This window comes from Camelus bactrianus, chromosome 10 (assembly GCF_048773025.1).
Source record: "Camelus bactrianus isolate YW-2024 breed Bactrian camel chromosome 10, ASM4877302v1, whole genome shotgun sequence".
NCBI classification, from domain to species: Eukaryota; Metazoa; Chordata; class Mammalia; order Artiodactyla; family Camelidae; genus Camelus; species Camelus bactrianus.
Genome location: NC_133548.1, coordinates 57,891,115 through 57,912,031, shown reverse-complemented (window position 1 = coordinate 57,912,031; position 20,917 = coordinate 57,891,115). Strand labels below are relative to the sequence as shown.

Sequence of the window (20,917 nt, the reverse complement as noted above, 5' to 3'; positions counted from 1 at the left end):
TTACATCCTGTTTTCCTAATTATCATTCTCTCCTTTGATACAGCTATATCTTATGAAAAATGTTTCATTTCTTAAAAGGCATTTTGTGGGGAGGGTATAGCTCAGTGGTAGAGAGCATGCCAGCATGCATGAGGTCCTGGGTTCAATCCCCAGAACCTCCATTTAAATAAGTAAGTAAGTAAGTAAGTGAACCAATTACCTCCCCACCCCCAAAAAACAAAAAAACAAACAAACAAACAAAAAGGCGTTTTGCACTGGGCAGCAGGATGACATTTTTTTCCCTCCAACAATCTACATCTTTCTCCCTTGGCTTGCTTGGTAGTGGTGTTGAAATGCATTCTGATCATTTGTTTTTATGCTGATGAGAAAAAGAAATTATACAATTGGAAGATATATGTGAGATCAGGGACGAAATGCCTCATTTTATAGGTGAGGTCACCCAGAAAGGTGAGTGAAACCACCTAGGGTTTCAGTCATTAGTGGTAGAGCAAAAAACCAGAACCCTGGTCTTGGGCTGTTTCTCCAGGCTGACCCTGCATAATGAAGTGCCGATGATCATTTTTGCCTGCTTTCAGAGGATATTTTAAGGATTGGCTAATACTATAAAGCTCTTTCTCAGATCAGTGCAAGGATTTTTATTGTTCTGTAGAGTTTAGAAAAAATAGATTTGCTGATGCTGGAACATCATACTCCCTGCTCTCCAAACTTCAGGAGTTTATTTATATGCTGATAAATTGGATCACTTAAAGAATAAAAATCTCTCTGTAACTAACTGTATTACACAGCAGGTTTAATCGCATTCTGTACTGCAGAGCTCAGTGCCTTGGATGTGCAGGAGTTTGAGGGAAACCTCAGCTCCTCTTTGCATCTTTGAGTTCCTTCACAGGACACTGGTGTGCCTGGTCCTTCCTTCCACCTTTGCTGCTCCCTTCTGGTGTGTTGGACAGCACTTGGGAGCTAGGCAGACCTGGGTTCAAGTTTCAGCCCTTTAGCTTAGAGGCAGCATGGGTTTAGGCAAGTCCCCTAACCTCCATAAACTTCAGTTTCCTCATCTGTAAAACACAGACAGTACTGCCTACTTTGCGGATATGCCTTATAGTGTATAAGTAATGTATGTGAAGATGGAAGAAGGTATTGAAGGAAGATAAAAATGCCTGTTTCTTCTCCTACTTTCCCATCAAATCCAAGTTCTACCTATTAATTGCATTACCTTGGTTTTTATCTTCTATAATACATACACATACCTTTTGATATTAATAGTAGTTAATAAGGCATTTTTCTTTTCTGTACAAAATCACATTCTTGCTGCCTTTCATCTGATTTTCCAGGGCTTGGCTGAGAATTTTCAGAAAGCTTAATGTATAATTTGTCTCTTTTGGAGATTTTCCTTCCTCTTGGTGAAAACAAAAACAAAAACCCCCAAAACAACAATCCAAAACCCACCAAGTTGGACATTGTTTCTAAATTTGAATCTTTTTTTTAAGACTGTGGTTCACTTAGTTTAAAGAGAAGTTTCTCAGAAACAAATGTAGTCTATATTTTTCAAGTCCACAAAGATTATGTCACAATTCCAAATAGCTATCTATATGATTTTTCCTAATAAGGCAAAGACTTGGAGAGAGTTTACTTCCTTGCTTTTGGAATGGAGAAAACATTCCTTTAAAAAATCACTTTCTGGTCCTTTGGAATAACTCTTTAATATGCATGAGGTACTTGGGTGGAATTTGGTACAGTATCAGCAAACGGCGAATGGCATGCTCAGGGTCAGGTAGTGGGAATACAGAAGAGATGGATGTGGCATCTCTTCTTTGAAGGAGCACCCAGGATCCTTGTAAGGGAGACTGACAAGGAAGCAGGCAGCTGCTATACATAGAGTCCTGTGAGACCACAGGGGAGAAGACTCTAGTCAACTTGTGAGGAAGGGGCTACACTCACCTTCTCAGAGGAGGTGATACCTGGACTCTGACTTGAAAGATAAGTAGGAGTCTAAGCAGCTGGGAAAGGGCAGCACAGGCAGAGGGAGTTCTAAAGGCACAGAAATGTCAGAGGTAAATTGAAAGAACATCAGGGTATGATGTCAGGGAAAATGGAGAGGAAGGGCAGATCTGGAGGAGCTCATGTAACACTGAGGGGGTTTGAATTTTATCCTGAAGGCATTGAGGAGCCATTGAATGTACCTTCCAAGGAGTCTTATACTTGAAGAAGACTTTAGAGGTCAGAATCTAGCATTTCATTTGACAAATTTGGAAACTGAGGCCAAGGAAGGGAAATTGACTTACTCATGGCCACACAGGTAGTTAGTGGCTGACAGTGTCCATCTCTATATAGACCCAGTGGTGCCTGGGGAGTAGGGCAGGCGAGAACCATCACAGTGAAATTTCAGTGTCGACCTTGTGAAGGCAGATTCTCATAGGAACATTTGGCCAAGGATTTATCATGGGGACTGCATGGTTTGGGGTAATGACCCCAGCATGCCTTTTTGCATATTATGTCCTTTAAAGGAAAGGCCATTACTAGCTAGAAATGCTTTTTGGCTATTTTTAGGCTGTGCGGTAGGGGGAATTAGTGGAATTCTTAAGGTCAGCTCCAGCTGTTTTTCTCCAAAAGACCAGCTGAATTTTTCATGCAATTTGCTCATTAGGGCTTTTACCCTTCATTGAGGCATTGTACTGAGTCTTAGTCAGCCTATCCTGGGAAATAAGTAAAGGAACTGGAGTATGGGGAAACCCAGATTGGAGTTGGGATGGTCACTGCCCTTTTTTAGTGTTAAGTGCTAATTAATGTTCAGCGCTGTCTTCGATGTGCTTGGCTATTCCTCACACCTTCTCAATCACAGTGAAGGTCCTTCAGGATTACAACTACGTCAAGGAATGGTTGGGTTTTGAAGATTCAGGGATGTCCTGTATGTAACATGTGGCACAATGCCTGGGTAGAGATGGTGCTGACTAATTACATGTTAGTTAGTACCTTTCATTCAGGACTGTCCCCTCAGAACACTCCACAGATACCAAGTCAGATACTCCTTAAGACTCCTATGAGGGGAACTTGCCTGTGATTATTTGGCATCTGCAATTACAGCGCTACTCTCTCTTGTGTCTCAGGGATTACACGAAGGCAGGCAAAGTGAAAACGTTCTTTGTTTCTTCTCAAATGCACTATGAACCTTTTCTCTTAGCCAGTCTTACGGGTGTCTGTTTGGAGCTTGTGCTGTGTTAGGAGGTATAAGTGCAGTTGGATGGCATTTTGCAGATTATAAAATGTCTTCCTGTATATGGTCTCACTAGCCCCCTGTAGTGATTCAGCAAGTGAGGAGGGCAGTTGTTAGTCTCAGTTTTAGAAAAGAGGAAATGGAGACAGGTAAGTGCTGTGTTCGTGGTCACCAAGCTAGTAAGTGGATGACTCGATTTCAAACGAGATCTTACGACTTTAAATCTCATGTTCTTTCCGCTTCGTGATGCTGCCAACTAGATTGAGAAATAAAGGGCCGAGTTTCTCCTCTAGTGTGAAAGTGGTTTAAGAAATGCCTTTAAAGGAAGGTAATTCTGTTGCATACCCAACTGAGGAATGAATTATCTCCAGCCTGAGATTTCTAAATATGATGGGGTGAAAGTGAACTTCGTCCCACTGGCTCTGAAACAACAGCTATTTTCTGAACTAGAACTCAATGACATTAAAATAACAATGTATAACTTGTGCTAATGAAAACAATACTCATTTATTATTGTTGGTTGGGATGAAAGGTTGCTTAGAGGCATTAACCAAACAGAGAGGGTCTTAACAAAATTTTCATCTTCAGCGTTCTGAGAGTCAGAAAGAGGACCACTGTACTTCTCCTCTTCCCTCTGAAATGGAGAAAAATGAGACCATCCTTACTATATACAGAAAGGAAGCCTGAAGAGATACTCCCAACACTTCAGTGATTTACTCAATATTTAGAAGTTTTTTATAACTACTATGTTCAAGGTACTCTTTGGCTACAGAAATGTGGACATAAATCCTTCTCTTAAAGAGTCTAAAAGTGGGAATTTGATATGTATATAAGTTTCTGTAATGTTTATGTAATTATTGAATACTTACTTTGTTGGGCACCTATATTTGAGCTTAAGTCTTGTCAACAACCCAGTAAGACATGCCCATTTTGCAGATGAGAAGCCTGAGGTGTAGAGAAGCTAAGTAACTTGCACAAGAGGGTCTTATTGTACCCAGGTCTATCTGAATGTAGGACCTGTCCTCTTTCCTACTGCAGATGGGAAATGTACAGATAAGAGCTATGAGGGCTCAGTAGAAAAAAATAATTATTGCTGGCTTGTGGAACGGATATTTGTGATGGGCTCGGGGGCTGTAGGAGCAGCCTCATGAAGAAGGTGTCATTTATGCTGGGACTTGAATGATGGGTAAGGTTTGCATGTGTGCAGATACAAGGGAAAGACATTCTAGGTGAAGAGAACAGCAAGAGTACAGATCTGATGATGTTAGTGTGGAGGTGATATTGAGGAGTGGTTTGGCTGGAATTCATGGGGCAGGAAAGGGTCCATGGGAAATAAGGTTGGATAGGAGGCTCGGAATGAGAAGTATGTCAGCACTAGGAATTTGGACTTACTCTGCCATCAGGGAAGAGCTAGAGAAGGTTTTTAAATTGAGGTATGGCATACTCAGAGTGGGGATTTGAAATATGAGTCTAGCAGGATTGTGCACAGGAGCCAGAAGTGGGGGTGAACCAGGAGTTAAAGAAGCCCTGTTCAGTTCATGTTCAAGTTCCATTCTAAATGAGAAGTAGAAAAGGAGAGAAAGGGTTGAATTGGAGGGTGCGTACAGGGGTTCAGTCAACCGAACCTGGCAACTGATTGGCTATATGGCAATGAGAAGAAAGCCATCTACCCTCAGTGTTGCTTTTTAGGATGTATTTAGTCAGCAGAGGTCCAGGCAACAAGCTGGGAGCTCAGAGATGAATAAGGCACATTATCTGTCCTCAGGCTGTGTTAATTTCGTATTACTTCAGGACAGATTACCATAAACTTAGTGATTTGAAAACAACACAAATTTATTATCTAATAGTTCTGGAGATCAGAAATCTGAAATGAGTCTTACAGGATAAAGTCAGGGAGTTGGCAGAGTTGAGTTCCTGCTGGAAGCTCTAGAGGGAATGTTTCCTTGCCTTTTCCAGTTGTTAGAGGCTGCCTGCATGCCTTGGCCCCTTCCTCTGTCTTCAAAGCACATCACTCCAACCTATCTTCATCCTCACATCTCTTCTCTGACCATCTTGCTTCCTTATAAGGACCTTTTGATTACATTGGGTCAGCCTAGATTATCGAGGACATTCTCCCCATCCAAGACCCTTAATTTAATCACATCTGTAAAGTCCCTTTTACCATGTACCATATTCACAAGTTCCAGGAATTAGGATGTGGACATCTTTGGAGGACCAGTAGTCTGCCTACCACAGAGAGTTAACAAACATGTCTACAGAAGACAACTTGTTAAGCCTTTTTCGTCCCTATAATCCCTTTTTTCTTTCCTTTATTCGGTAGATGAGGCACCTCATGTGAGCCAGGCATCGTGCTAGGTGCTAGGGAGACAAGGACGCCAAGGCACCTCACTGCTCACCACTAGAGGAAGCAGAATTAGAGAAAGGAGAAGAACCAGAGAAGAAGTCAGACTCTTGGCTTTTGATTTTCTAGAACTGAGGTCCAGGCCTAAGATGAGAGGAGTTAGAAGAATTTTGGTAAATGAAAAATGGGATCCTCCCACCCAACCTCTCTACTGCCAAATTCCAATATCAAATTTAGCTTTTTTTTTTAATCTCCTCAGAGGCCTCTGGGGAAGGAAGTGTTTGCAGAAATGAGGAATTTGACTCCTTCTTAGACTGGAGTGGAAGTTAGAAGATGGGAGATGGTCTAATGAGGAAAATAGAAAAAGCAGCAGCTGTAACACTGCAACCTCAAGGTAGCACAGAAAGGTGATAGAGTTGGTGAAATGCTGACGATTTACTGTCAACAGGAGTTTATGGAGCCCTTAGTATGTCCCAGACCATTTAACTTACAGCCTAGTGTCATCCTCACAGTAGCCCTGTAAGGTAGGTCTTGCTGTCTACATAGTACAGACCAAGACACAAACCCAGAGTCCTTAGGGAAACACCAAAGAACTGATGAAAGCTCAGTCCCCTTCCAGTTATCTTTTGACTCCAAAGCAATGTGTTCTGCTCCATCACAGCATCCTCTTATGTCAAGGGGTCTAGTTAATGTGTGTGGTCGGCATTGTATCCATCTCAAAGCAGGTGTCTCTTTAGAGGATGTTGAGGTGCAGGGAAGACCTTGCACATAGTAGGAACTTGATGTATCATTGATGGGATAATTAATGGCCTGACCAGAAGGATCTGAGCAGGTCTGGGCCTAGCGTGAGGCAAGCGAGGCACCAAGGGCATGGAATCTGTGGAGACAAGGTCATACGAGTCATGACGCTGTGCTTGTTCATAGTACCCAGAGAGTGAGTGTCTCAAACTGTGTGCCCTGGGTGCCTCATGGCCAGGGAGGCCTCACAGGGTGCTGCAGTGCAGTGTGCTGTGCTCACATGACCTTGCCTCCTTGAATTTTGTGTCCTATGCACCTTGCTTGCCTCACCGTAGGTCCTGGATTTGAGCAGGGGCCAGAAAGAAGAGAGGACCAGTAAGTTCAGTAGTTTCAGTGCTGCCTGCACAGTACTATCCCTTGGGCAGCTTTAAAAACTATCTCGGGATATTTCAATCAGAATCACTGGCATGGGTGGGAGGAGGGTCGAGACACATGGGCATGGATTTTTTTTTTTTTTTTAAGTTCTTCAGGTGATGCTAATATACAGCCAGGTTTGGGACCACCCCTGAGTTTGTACATTTGGAGACAGTCCCTCACTGCCAGGCTCAGTAGGAATGCACATGACTGCACCGAAAGTGAGGGTTCAATGTAGTCCTTTTAAAGACTGAGTTGATGATTGCTACACTTCGGTTAACTTTATGATCCTGGGTTTAATTCCAGTCTGGTTAATAAATCAGCTGGTTCTTTCACTCCCTTCCTCTGAATTTGAAATCTAGAAAATAATTAAATCTAGAATTCATCTGTAATTCCATTGTTATCAATGTGCTGGTTTCAGGAGTGCTGTGAAGTGCAGGTCAGCCCATCTTATTAGCCCATTTGCAAATCCTTACTGAGTTGAAACTGTGTGTCCTGGAAGATAAAGGAGGTCTCTTCTGGGTGTCCCAGCTCACACATTAGGTGCCAGTTAAGCAATCGGCCTAACCCCTCCACGTCTCTCACCTTCCTTATTTGCACAAAGAACTGGTTATGACTCTATGATTCAGCTGTTACTTCATTTTTTGTGTTTGCTCTTGTTACAGCTGAAAAACAACTGATGTACAAAGTGAACATGCTTACCTTTAGCTGATTGCTGCGCTCTTTAACCAGTCATCAGCCATTTCTGACTTAGTGGGAATCCTTTATAGCTGCGATTCCCAAACCTAGCCAAACGTCTGCATCATGTGGGAACATTATAGAAAGTGCAGATTCCTGGGCCTCAGACCCGAAGATCTGGATTCAGTAGGTCTTAAGCAGTGTCTGGAAATCTGCTGCTCATCAGCCAGATTTGGATACAAGCAGTGAGAAGTTTGATTAAAGGGACAGAATCCCCGATCCAGAGTAGAGTTGACAGAGATCATAGTTCTTCAAAGACGCCTTCCCTGGCCTTCGACACTGTATTAAGCCCCCTGGTTAAAAGTTTTATAGCATCCTGCCCTTTGTAGGACTTCTCAGGCTTGTTCAACATCCATCCTCCTGTCCTGAATATAAGCTCTCTGAGGGCAGGGACTGTGCACACTGTTACAACTTTTGGGACATAGGACTTACCCTCTTCCAGAATTGAGATCTGGGACTGTGATGGATGCTGCCATTCCAAGAGGAGAGGAAGTTTCTGGCATTTTAAAGTGGGGCAAGGCTCCTGGTATTTCCCAAGCTGTGTAACCAGTAAGTGCCCATGGCTGTGTGGGCTGTTACAGCAGCTCTGTGCAATGTCCGACGAACTTTGTTTGCCTGTCTTAGAGCTCCTTGATGTGTTGTCAAGGGTAAGTCAGCCCTTTCGTTAGTTGTCATCTTTTTTTAGATTTGAATTTTCAGCCCCAGTGTGAAGTGTAAAATGAAATTTCAGGGCCCATTACCCTCACTCCTTTCTCTCTCTACTGTTTTTATCTTTTGAAATCCTGATACTGCAAAACAATGTGGATTAAAAGGGTGATTCAGACACATTTACCAAGACTGAAAAATGTGAAAGATTCCAGTTCCATTTCCCTCTCTTGGCATTTCAGGCCCCTCAGGGTCTGACCCTGTATACTGTTTCCCCATTTGTATCCTGTACTCCAGTTACCAGTCTTCTTTTTCAACACCTTAACCTTCATGGTTTCATGGCCAGTGCGCTTGCCCAGAACGCCCACTCCATTCTTGTCAGCCTTCAAGGTTCTCCTCATTTTATCTCCTTCCTAAATCCCTGTGGCCCCTGACGCTTGGCTTGTGCCTTCTTTATTAGTACTTAACATACTCCTTGTACGGGGGTTGGTTGTGTGTGATACGTCTTCCTCGCATGGCCCATCATCTTGCCCTTGGCTGGGGCTTGATTAAACTATTTGATTCCTAGGGGCACCGTAAGTCTAAACTTGCCTAGAAGGTGAGTTCTTCAGAAATCCAGAGACATTAATCGTGAGATCTGAATATGAGATTAAGGGGGAGGGAGCTTTGTCATATGTAAATAGTCCTTCTCCCCACCTTGTTCACTCTTAGCTGGAAATCACCAAGTCAGTCTACGGGAAGTGGTAGCTGTCAGCTCATCAGCCTGGAGCTGAGGGAGAAAAATGGCTTCCACCTTCGGAAGAATCCTCACAGAAGTGAAGGCTTTGCATCCTGACGGTGCCTGTCAGTTTTGATTTTTCAGTTGTTCCTCTGTGAAAAAAATAAAGCAGAAACTTATCGGATAACACACTTATTCCTTCTATATTTTTTCATTTGTTCGCTTCTTCATAGGTTCATTTTGTTTGTTCATTTTATTTATTCATTCAATTCAGACTTTTTTGAGAAGCCACCTTCTCAGCCAGTCACAAGACAATTATTCTTTCCCCTCAAGAAGCCCAATTTAGGCAACACATTAGACTGAGTAATTTACATGCTTTTTTTAGTAGAGTGATAAAAGCATAGGCTGTGCAGAGACAAAACATTCATATATCATTTTTTTCTGACAGGGCTATGGACAAAATTCTCTCTTAAACACATTTCTATTAAAAAACATGTTGATTGAGTTTAAATACATGAAGAAGCTTCCTTTAGTAACAGTTTCCAGTTCTGGAATCACTACCATTCTCAGGGGCTAGTGGGCACATAAATATAAACACCCACATGTTGCCACAGGTGCGTTTTCCCCTCTATCCCATGCTTGTCCTCTTTTCCATGTATATCCATAAAACAAACCCAAAGGGCCCAATCATCTTCCTAGTCCTAGTAAGTTGTGCAGTGAAGAACATGCCATGCTTTGAGGGCCACAGCATGTTGCTCGTAGGAAACTGCAAGAAAGTAGGGCGTCCAGAAGGAGGAACAGCAGGGTGGAAATGGAACTGGGCTGGGAATCGGGCATCTGCGGTCTAGTTCTCATCTTTGTGCCTCACTAGCTGTGTGACCTCTCTGAGAATAAGAGGGTGATGATGCAAGGAAGGAATAAAAGCAGCAGCTTCAGAATATCACGGCCCTGGCTTCAAATCACGTTCTGGTTGAGCAACCTTAGGCAAATTACTTAATTCCTCAAGGCCAGTGTTATCTGTACAGTGTGGAGGGTGCCTGCCTTACTGGGTGGGCAGAGTGATTAACTGATCTCCTACATGTAAAGGATCTTAGCACCACCTGCTCATTTTTCAATCCTGAGAAAAATGACCAAGATTGTGAGAGGCTTAGAAAATATCACATGAGGAACAGCTGAGGGAAGGAGGAAGTTCATCTTCCTTTCAACAAAGGAGGCTCAGGGAGAACATGAATGCTGTCTTCCTTGTTGACTGTTGTGTGAAAGAGTGAGCAGAGGGCAGCCAGGCAAATTGGAGGCTAAAGATGGAAATTACAGGCAAATTCAACCACAGAGCAAACTAAGCCCGAGAAGTGGAACAACCCAGCGGGGGAATTAGCTCTGGGTCTGGGAGCCCTGGCAATGTGGCCTGGTGGTCTGATGACCAGCTGTTTGGTATGCTGCGGGGAGATCTTTCCTCTGGGAAGGAGGTTGGCAAAAGCTTTCTGATTGCCCCGCCCCATGTATCCCTTCCTAGGCTTCCCCTGAACCATCATAAGTTATTCCACTTACCCTCTGATGCCTGTGTGATCGATCTAGGAAGTTTCCGGAGCTGTTGGTTCTATGTGTAGTGGTTTATCACCACTGGGGCTAAGCCTCTTAACTGACCGGGGCTGTTTTCCTTCTCCCCAACCCCACCCTGACTCAAGCATCTTTGTTCCTGCTCTCCTTCTGCCTCCCAGATTTTTCTTTCCAGCTTTCATTCTTGATGTCATGGGACTGTCAGAACAATTTACTTCTCTTCTGAAAACCTCATCATGTGAGAGTCACTACTGACTCGAGTTTACTCCCTTCCTCGAGGTCCGCAGGCTTCGGTACAGCAGCAGCCGTCTGGGAAAGGAGAAGGTGCCATCTGGGCCCCTCCGTGGAGCAGAGCGAGTTGGGGAAACACACGCTGCTGTTAGTCAGACTTTAACCTGGGTCTGCTTGGCAGAATGGTTGGGTTCAGGGCTGCAAGCCTCGTTCTTCTCTTTGCTGCCTTCCAACACTAACACCAGCTGTTTGGGGCCTTGTTTCTCTCTCCAGTTTTAACTTATGGACAATAGACGAGAAAAGTATTGGCTTTTGTACATGTGGCATAGCAGGGCTGACACATGGAAATTTCTTTTGCTCTTTTTTTTTCTTCTGGTTTTATTGAGATATAATTGACATACAACACTATGTAACTTTAAAGTGTACAGCAGAATGATTTGACTTATATACATCATGAAATGATGACCACAGTAACTTTTGTGGACATCCATCATTTCATATAGACACAAAATTAAAGAAGTAGAAAAGAACTTTTTTGCTTGTGATGAGAACTCAGGATTTAGTCTCTTAACGACTTTCATATACGACATACAGCAGTGCTCGTTGTAATTACCATGTTGTACATTACATCCCTGGTACTTATTTATCTTATAACTAGGTGTTTGTACCTTTTGACTGCCTTCATCCAGCTCCTCCTTCCCCAGCTCCCTGGCTCTCATAACAGTAAATCTGATCTCTTTTTCTATAAGTTGGTTTGTTTTTGAAGTAAAATTGACCTATAGCCCTATGTGAGTTCCTGTTACACAGCACAGTGATTTGATAATTCTTCACATTTCAGAATGACACACGGTAAATTTGAATTAAGCGCAGTCTGCATTTGGAGTCCTCAGATTTCCCTTTAAGCTGTTGCTGCTTCTATCGTCCTCATTCCTTACTTGTCCTCGACACTTTCTTCATTCTCACCAGAACCTCACAATAATTTCCATGAGGCAGGGGAGATAGGAGTGAATAGACCCATCATATAGGTGAGGAAACTGAGGCTTGGAGAAGTCATGCGATTTATTTAAACCTCACAGTCATGCAAAGGACCTGGAGCTGGAACCCAGTGAATAATGTGGACCTGATGTTTCAGTGATGGTCCTGAGAGCCAGGGTCATGTTCAGGGCAAGTGTAAGCTCAATCCCCTTCCACCTGTGTTCTCCTATGAAATCCTTAGTGCCTAGTTTGTAGATGTGAAGCCCAGGGGCCGGTGCTGGGTGGGGATACAAAGCACTCAGGGGCCCAGGTCTTGCTCACAAATGAGTGGCGGACAGACATGGGTGGACAGGGATTCAAGATGGTGGGGGGAGCGTCCTGAGGGAGGAAGTTCAGTGCCAGTGGAGCTGGCACTGACCTGGCCTTGAGAGGATGGGGAAGGCTTCTGTGCAGTGAGTGACATCTCACATGAGGCCCTGGAGGTATTAGCTCAGGAAAGGGGATTCTAGGAGGAAGGACCAGTGTATGCAAAGGCCTGAAGGTAAAAGGAGCTCGAGAAGTTCAGCATGGCTGGACAGAGCTTGGAGAAGAAGGCAGGCACTAGTGCACGTAGAGCCCTGCAGGCCACGGTAGGACCTTCCAGCTTTAGCCAGTGGACAGTGGGAAGTTAGGGATGGGTTTTCAGCCTGGGAATGTAGCTTTGTCAGATCTGAAGTTTTAAAAAAAAATCCCTCAGCTGCATGCAGAGAATGGCAGGGAGAGCTGAACCTCAGGAGAACTGTTTGCTCATCCCGAGAGCTACTCCTTTTGTGGACACATTGGGAATCCCTGTTACCAGAATTCACCCATTCTGAATTTTTGCACTGAGGTTGCCCCCATGCTGACAGCCAGCCATGGGCAACTGATTCTTTTATGCTTAAACAGAGAATGAGGGTCCACAGCCAGACAGAAGAGCTTTGTTCTGCTTCCCCAGTTTGAGGAATCTGTGTGTGGGGAGAATTAGATGTCAATATTGGGGTGACATATTCTAACAGAGCCGCTGGCAAATGCCAGCCCCGCCTCACACAAGCTCAGTGGCAAACACCTCCTGAGCCTCATGGCCCTTGTATAAAAAACACAGATAATAAGATACCTCCCTCAGATCTTTCTGAGGATCCAGTGAGATGGTATATGTGAGGTGCCCAGTAAATATTTATCACCTCCTTTTTTCTGCCTTCCCTTAATGTTGCTCCAGAAATCTTAACAGCCCTTACAAAGCCAGTACAGTCTGCCCTGTTTCCTTTCTGACCTGCTCCACCCTGTCCTCCTGGCACACTGGCTGCCTTGAAGTTTCTCGAACATGCCAGACACACTGCCACCTCAGAACCTTCTGATACCCAAGTGCCTTGTTTTCTCACCTCTGGCAAGTTTTTCTCACATATCATCTTCTCAGTGAGACCTACCCTGACCACTCTCTTTGAAACTCCAACTCCCCCTACCTTATTATTCCCTTCTTGGCTTTGTTTTCCTTCAGAGCTCTTACCACCTTCCTCAAAGTTACATAATTCATTGCTTTTATTTTTTTATTTATGTTCTTATCTCTCAGTTTGATCATTATGCCCTCCAACTGGCATTTATACTTCACAAGGACAGGAAGTTTTTAGTATCTTATTCATTGCTGTATCGCCAGTGCTTAGAGCAGTGCCAGGTACATATAGGCTCTCAATTAATGTTTGTTGAATGAATGAATGTTCACTTCACTCCCATGATAGCTATCATCCAGAATATTGGGAGTTGGGGGAGCACCTGATGTTGGAGAATCTTGAATGCCACCAGAGAGCTCTCCCACAATCTGACAGGGTCGTGACTTCTGGCTCCCCCGCTGGGAGTCTAAGTTTCCAGCAGTTCACTCCTTTGTCTGTAAAATTCAGGCATTGCCCTTTGCCTCACTAAATAGCCTCTTTTTAGGGAAAATTTAACCCTTAGAAGCTTTTACACAAAGCACTAATTGGCTTGTAGTTTTACTCGAAGGTGTGGAAACCAGCAATTCCCCCGTTACCCCCCTGCTAACTTACCACCGCTGGATGATTTGTTTTCCCCCTTTGTTCTCTTCCTGTTCCACTCACTGAACTTAAAAACAATCTCTTATTAAACCTTATGGCAGTGCAGTGCCTCATCAGGGACCTGGTTCCCAGAATATGGCCCGAATCCGTTTCCTTGCCAGCCTTTGAGATCTAAGGAAGTTACTGTGCATGAAAGAATTGAGGTAGCTGTCCCTGGTGAAGCTGTCATTTTGGATTAGGTTCACTCAGTCATTTACTCATTCACTTATTTATTCACACTGAGAGACTCAGTCAGATGAGAGAGGTGGAGAGCAGACAAATAATTACAGCAGTGGAGATTCACAGATGGAGGAGAAAGTTTTTGTGATAGTCAAGTTCCTGCTACAAACGTTTGGTGTATAACAACCCCAAACCTCAGTGGCTTCCAACAACAAACACTTATTTCTTGCTTTGATACCTACAGGTCAGCTAGGGTGGCCCTTCTTCAGGTGGATCAGCTTCTGGTCTGTCCTTGTATCTCTCTTTCTGGGACCCAGACTAAAGAGGCAATGGCTACCTGGGGCAAGCCCTTCTTGAGGCTCATGGCTGAGTACAAGAAGCCAAGCCAAACCACACAGGCACATCCGCAGCCTAGGCCTACTTCCCATTTATAACATTCCATTGGCCAAAGTAAGTCACAGGCCAAGCCCAACATCAGAAAGTTAGGGAATGAATACCCTGCTTACTCTAGTGGCAACATAATACGTGATTGATTGTGTAGTTCTGTTTAAGGGAGGGAGAGAAGAATTAGGAATAAATGAATCTCCTACAGCATTTAGCTCTGGCTATGGAAGTGAGGCGAAGGCTTCCTGGAGGTGGTGACTTTCATCTTGAAGGATGAGTAGTTTTCAAGACAAAGCAGGCAGTAACATACGCAAGTGCATGCAAATTTTTAAAAATGAGAATGAAGTATTGTCTTGATACTGTTTGAGTGGTCACTGTGGGTAATATGCAAAGAACTACAGGAAGTTAAAAATAAAGGTCATCAGGGTGCCTGTCTATGAAGTCCAAACTTCATGAGGAAGATCAGAAAGAAATGTGAAACAAAAGAGAAAAGGCAAATATGTAACCAGTACACTCTTATTCAGCTGTGCAGGGCAAAAGTGTGAGCTCAGGAAGGAAACTGGAACATATTTTTAGTAGCTATTTTTGGTACAGGATGCAAGATATGTGCTGTTTTATATCCATTATTTCATTTCAGCCTTAGAACCTATGAGAAACATCCCAATGTCAGGTAAGTACAAACGGGAAACCCAAGCCTCACAGTGGTAGGTCACCTGCCCAGTGGTTTGTAGTTAGCAAGTGGTGGTGGAAGTACTTCTTAGTAGTTCTGTTTTGCCAAAGAGCAAAGAATTTATTCATAAAAACTAGTGGTGTACGGACTATTTTATTCTTAAGTAGGACTGCTTTAAAATTTATTAAAGCCATGTTTTTAGAGTCTATGGTACATGCATCACTGCACTTGTTAAAGGGCCCCGGTCCTGAAGTAGCTAATCTCTGAAGTCCCACCTGGCTGCAGCATTCCATAGGTCTCACCCTCTTCTCATTGCACGTGGGTTTAAAATGCCTCAAAGAAAATAGCATTCTTGCCCAGGATCCTACACAAAAATGCTCACTTTGAATGGTGAGGCATTTTGAAATTCTGCCTCTTCCTTTCCCATAGGTTATATACACACACCAGTAAGTTTTCTTTCTTCTTGGAAATGCAAGGCGATAAGTTTGATGAGTTGCTCCAGGTCCAGCCAAAGTTAGAGGTGGGACTCAGTGGAGAATGACAGTTCCCACTATTCTGCAAACTACCTCTACCTAACACTAACTCTCCTGTCATTCCGGAGCCCAGATGTACTCTAGAGGAACATCCCTACACATGAAGAAGTCAGCATTTGTGAATTTTTATTTCAAATTTCCTACCCATGATCACTTGACCACTGGAATCAGATCTTCCTTCTTACTGACCTCGGGCGTGACCTTTTAACTTAGCTTTCCCATAAGTTTGTGGAGAGAACTACCTCCTTCCTGCAGCCATCCCTTCCCTGGGCAGGTAGTTAAACTTTGACAGGCATTTTTGCGTGGTCTCCATCTCGGTGATTCAGAATTGAGTTGAAGCATGTTTCACAACCTATTTTTCTATTTGCTCAGGAAGCTGGCAGAACTGGTTTCCCTGATCTCAAAGACCATCTCACATGGTCATTTTTGCCTTCCCAGACATCTTTTAAATCTTAGCATAATGAGCAACGTTATAGGAACTGCCTCTCGCTGTCTGACATTTACTGTGTCACGATTCCCCAGGTAGGTGATGCTCAGCTGCTCTTGCCTCTCATCAAGTTGACGGCGGACGGAAGAATAAACTGTGTCTCAGACTGGTCCAGAGAGGGGGCGTGAGTTGGAATGCCGCTGTGGGAACAAGTGACCTGTCTGGCAAGGAATGCAGCATCCTGAGAACCTCCTCTGACGTCATCCCACAGACCACTGCTTCCTCTAGGGAAAGGGCGCTTAGGATTTTGCTATCAGCCACCTAAAACTTTTGCCTAGCCAAAAGAAGTTTGCTGCAGAACTGAACACGACATTTCCTTCTGGTTTTGCATCTTTTAATCATCCGGGCTACAGTCACCACTGTTTTTCTTTGAGAATTTGAAGTCAGATCTTACTGTCATTTTCGTGCATGCTTTTCAAAATGATCGACTTAAGCTTCCTGACAGAGGAGGAGCAAGAGGCAATCATGAAGGTTCTGCAGCGGGATGCTGCCCTGAAGAGAGCTGAAGAAGAGAGAGTCAGGTAAGGGGCAGGAGGGTGGTCTGGAAGAAGGGACACTTTTTTCCTCAACCGTAAGTGATAGTTATGACTTTGGAGCCTGACTTACAGGTTCCAATTTTGAGTTTATTTCCTGGACAGAGCTTTCTCCTCCTTTGCGTCTCTTAATTTATGCCATAGGACTCCTGCCAGAAATAGTCTTGATTAAAAACCTAACTAAACTCCTTTAACTTATTAAACACTGGATTAAAGATGAAATACTATATACAAACATATGCATATATCTACATCTCTATATATTTGCAGCCACTTTGTTTTACTTATTCTACTTTTAGAAAAATAGACCATGTACTAAATTAGAAAATGTTTGAATTTCTAAAGTTTTTAGAATAAAATTAATTGAGAAATAGCTGTCATTTTTGCTTGTTTTCAGAAATGTTTGAATTGGTTTCAGCAGCAATTGAAATTGGTTTTGACTGAGCCAGTTTTTCGTTTGTGTCCGCCAAGAAAGAGTGATGACTTTGACACGCTGTTCTTGTTGGGAGGGACCCAAATGTTCTACATCAACATTCTGACCACTTCCGCTCGCCTGCCGGGTAGCAGGAGCATGACAGCAGAATGCTGAGGAAGTGGGCTTGAGTCCAAGCCCTGCCATCTACTGCCTTTGTCATCTGGGTCTTTGAAGGCAATGAAAGGCTTCCTGAATGTGCATTAGTAGTATTAACTGCATGATCCACATCCCAGGACTCACCCAAAAGGAACATAAGCCATGTTCTTACTTCCTGGGACACAGGGATTATCAGTAATGGATTTATTTGTACCCCTTTTATTTTCCATATTTTGACCATAATTTAAACACGGATGCCTTATAAAAGAACATGCTGAAATTCACCTCAAGCACTCTGGAGTGTCTAATTATAGCTACTAGTAATAATTCATATGTAGACAGTGCTTAGCAAATTGTAAGGGGCTTGCACGCCCATTATTTCTTCAGAGCTCACAACACTTGTGCAGTTGGAGTGCTGAGTGGGGTGTAATTATACCCACTTGATGTGTGAAGAAACTGACTTTGAGACAAATCAGGGGATTCACCCAAGCTCATGCAGTCCGTAGGTGTCAGAAGTGAGAATTAAATCCTACTGAACTCGTTCACTAACTCTACCTCCCCTTCCTGAGAAAACCGTAGTGGACAGGTCATCCTGGGACCTGGCCATGGAGAAGAGGGTGGCTGTCTTGGTGTGAGGTAGGACGCTGAGCTGTGATAGTGACAGGAGGTGGCTGTAGGTAGTGAAGATCATGAGCCTGGGGTTTCTTGCTTGCCATGCCCCTTCCCTCAAGTCGCTGCTCTCCATTCAAAGCGCATGGAGTGCTTTGAGCAGTTTTCCCTGGAGGGGTGAGGGTTCACACCACTGGGTCATCAGAGCTTCTTGGTAGTATTCAGCTTTTACCCATTCACAGTTCATGAATGTTACTCTCTTATAATCCTCCCAGCAACCCCAAGAGTGGTAAGGCAAGACCATTACACCCACTTAAGAAATAAGGGGAGGGGGCAGCACAGAGAAAATGCTGGTCGATTTTTAAAGCATAGTGGGAAGTGGGAATCCGTTAGCCTCTCAGAAGACAAGATGGAGAGACTGGGAAGGAAAGCAGTGGAGCTGCAATTGCACTGGGTCCTGTCTCTCTTCCTTTCTCAGGTCACAGGGACTGTGAATATTAGAGAGCTGTGATTTTTGATTCCTCCCACTTGCAAGGCATTACACGTGGTCTGTAATTCCACTTCCTCTGTCTAGCTGGGTTACAAAAAAGAGATTCGTCCTCCCTCTCTTCTGTATTTCCTTGGCCCCTGGGATTCCAGGCTGCTGAGTTTTCCCTGTAGTTGTGTGATTCTGCATAAGGTGAGTGGAGGCATTTCTCAGGCACCTACAGTAGTTGATGAAAATATCTGTAAAAATCCAAAGCTCTGCCTGGAACTGGGCCTTGTAAGGGGTGTGAGTAAGGGGCCACTGACACCAGCCAGTCTACAGCTACAGCAGAACTGCCGTGAGTCCTTCTGTGGTGGTGACTTTGCAGTCCCCTTCCACGCACTGTTTCTGGGCGTGCCTCAGAAGCTGCCGCTGGTGCTGGCTTTGTTTTTTTTGCTTTTGTAAACTGATGGGAGGAAGGCTTGGGATGGTGAGAAATCTGGTGCAAGTCAAGTCCTGTTTACTGCTACCATTCCAGGGGTTTTCCCAGCTAGACACCAAGCAGCTCATGTGGAGTTGGACATGGGCAGGTCCAGGAATGAGTGACTGTGTGCAGGGGGCGCAGATGGACACAGGACCTGCAGCCTATGGTTGCTGAAAGAGGCCCAAACCATGGCCTGCTCCACACAAAAGGAATGGAGCTCTGGCACCTTTTGCTCTAGGACTGAAGGGACTCGAGATGGTTCTGAGTCTGTCTGCTCCTGGGTTGGTGGAACCAGGAGTAGGTCTCTGGTCTCTGAAAATGCTATTCCACAGGCTTTTGCTTTTCACCATGCCCCAGCTGTTTATCTTTGGCTCTTCCATCAGAGTTAAAGACTGATAGCTCTGGAAAGATATTTTGGTCCATATCAGTCACTTGACAGATAAAGAAGGTAAAGCCCAGAGAGGGGGAGTGCCTTGCCCAGGGTCACACAGCTCATCAGTGCCAAAGCCATGATAAGAATAGCTCTTGGTTTAGTGCTTTTCCTTCGACCCCATGCTGCACGCTGGTATTGTTCTCTCAGAACAGTGAGGGTTCTAGCATGGTGTAGGGAAATAACTCCCCTGCATGGACCTTGAATCAAAACTCACCTGAGTTTGAATCCTATCCTCACAGTTAATCAACTGTGGTTCAGCAAGTTACTTGACCTCTCTGAGCCTTAACTCAGAGACTGGGAATGACCATAGTATGGAACTCAAAGAATTAAAGTCAGCATTAAGCGAAATAATTCTTAATCTTATCAGGTAATAGGTGATGGATGCATTTTAATTCCCTATGGAATATACCATTCCACCTGTGCCTCTAAAAAAGGACAGATTCTCCAGTTAGTGGTCTGATTCCTTAGGAGGGAATTACTCCTAAAACACTCAGATATTTAATGCAGGGGAATTTAATTGAGCACCTTTTAAACATAGGGAACTTCTCTGGACAATGACATGAAAGGAATTCTAGGATAACTGAAATGTAGTCCCAGGTCTCAAGGAATTTACCATTTATCCATTTAATGGATTATCAGTTGCAAATTTAAAATCTCAATTTTGTTTCCCCAACATGATTTTACAATGCCCCGGTCCTCCTAGTTGGTATGTGGCTTTAGAAACATGAATTAGAGAATTCTAATATTAGCCTAAGCAAAACATCATTAGAAAGGCAAATCTGCCACTGAAATTCAGACTCCTATTCACATGCTAATTGATTATGGACTTTGGAGTGTAACCTTCCTGTACCTGTGAGGACATTACTGATGGATTATGGTACTGCTGCCCGCTAAGAGTGGACACTTCCTCAGAATCCTTTTCAGTGTGTCTGTAGATGAGAATTGGATTCAAATTGAGATCTGGTTGCCATTCCTAATTTATCCAGTGCTTTGACTTGTTCACATCCAACTCATTTAAGACACTTTGGAGATGATTTATCCTCTGTTTCTTCCCATCCTGATTTCATGGCTGAGAAAATGGGTATCATGCAGGGGAAGGGGAAGTGTCTGGTTACCAAATCACTCAACCTGTTAATGACATAACATGGATTTGAACCCAAGGAAATATCCACTGTGGTGTCTCCGGGGTTCAGTTAGAAGAAAGCAGCTCCAGGTTGCTGTAGCCACTACAACTGTCCTTCCTGCTGCCTCTGGACCCATAGCCACAAGTGCCAGGCCAGTTACTACCACACATGTCTACCCAGTTTGCTTCCCTAACTACCATCTGGAGACACTGCACAAAGCAGCAGTGAAGCGGACATCAGGATGGATTCTTTTTCTCTCTCCCAACTGCCTCCTCCCTCTCCCCGTCTCTTTCTCTCTCTCTTTTTCTTTTTTCTTTAAAAGAAACACCACCAAACATACATATATATAATTTTAGTCTTTTATGGTTTGAAAATGACACACTCTGGGGGTGGTATTTCCTGTTTTTGCGTCACACTGCCAGCAGGAAATCATTGCCCCTGTGTCTGTGCACCACCAGCACCACGTCGCCCACCCCATAAACACACAACCACATCTAGGCTGATGGGCGTTCTTGCAGTAGATACCATCTCAACCGCGACCACATCTTATGATTCTCAGCTGCTGCCTTGAGACCTAGTTTCTTTTAAATGAAGGCAACTGTTGTTGAAGAACTGCTTTCCAGGACTTCTGATGGTGTTTTCTGTCAAAGCAAAGGGAAAAGGAACCAACATTTGTCCAGGATCTACGTTGTACGCAGAGTTTCACACACATTTCCCCTTTTCATCTGCATAACAGTGTAGCTGCACCCATTCAGCAATGAAGAAATAGGGTGGGAGAGGTGAAGTGCCCTGGAAGA

The 20,917-nt window shown here is 43.9% G+C and overlaps 1 protein-coding gene across 21 annotated transcripts in view; it reads left to right on the top strand.

Annotated features, from left to right (window-relative positions):
• The window catches only part of SYTL2 (synaptotagmin like 2), a 127,840-nt gene that overhangs the window by 54,058 nt on the left and 52,865 nt on the right, over positions 1 to 20,917 (top strand). For 20 of the 21 annotated variants that reach the window (XM_074372777.1, XM_074372776.1, XM_074372778.1 and 17 more), the window contains one exon: positions 15,936 to 16,421. In XM_074372777.1, coding sequence (XP_074228878.1) covers positions 16,309 to 16,421 — 113 coding nt within the window. In that variant the 5' untranslated portion in view covers positions 15,936 to 16,308. The remainder of the gene's footprint in view (positions 1 to 15,935; positions 16,422 to 20,917) is intronic. The other variant, XM_074372782.1, reaches the window with a different exon arrangement.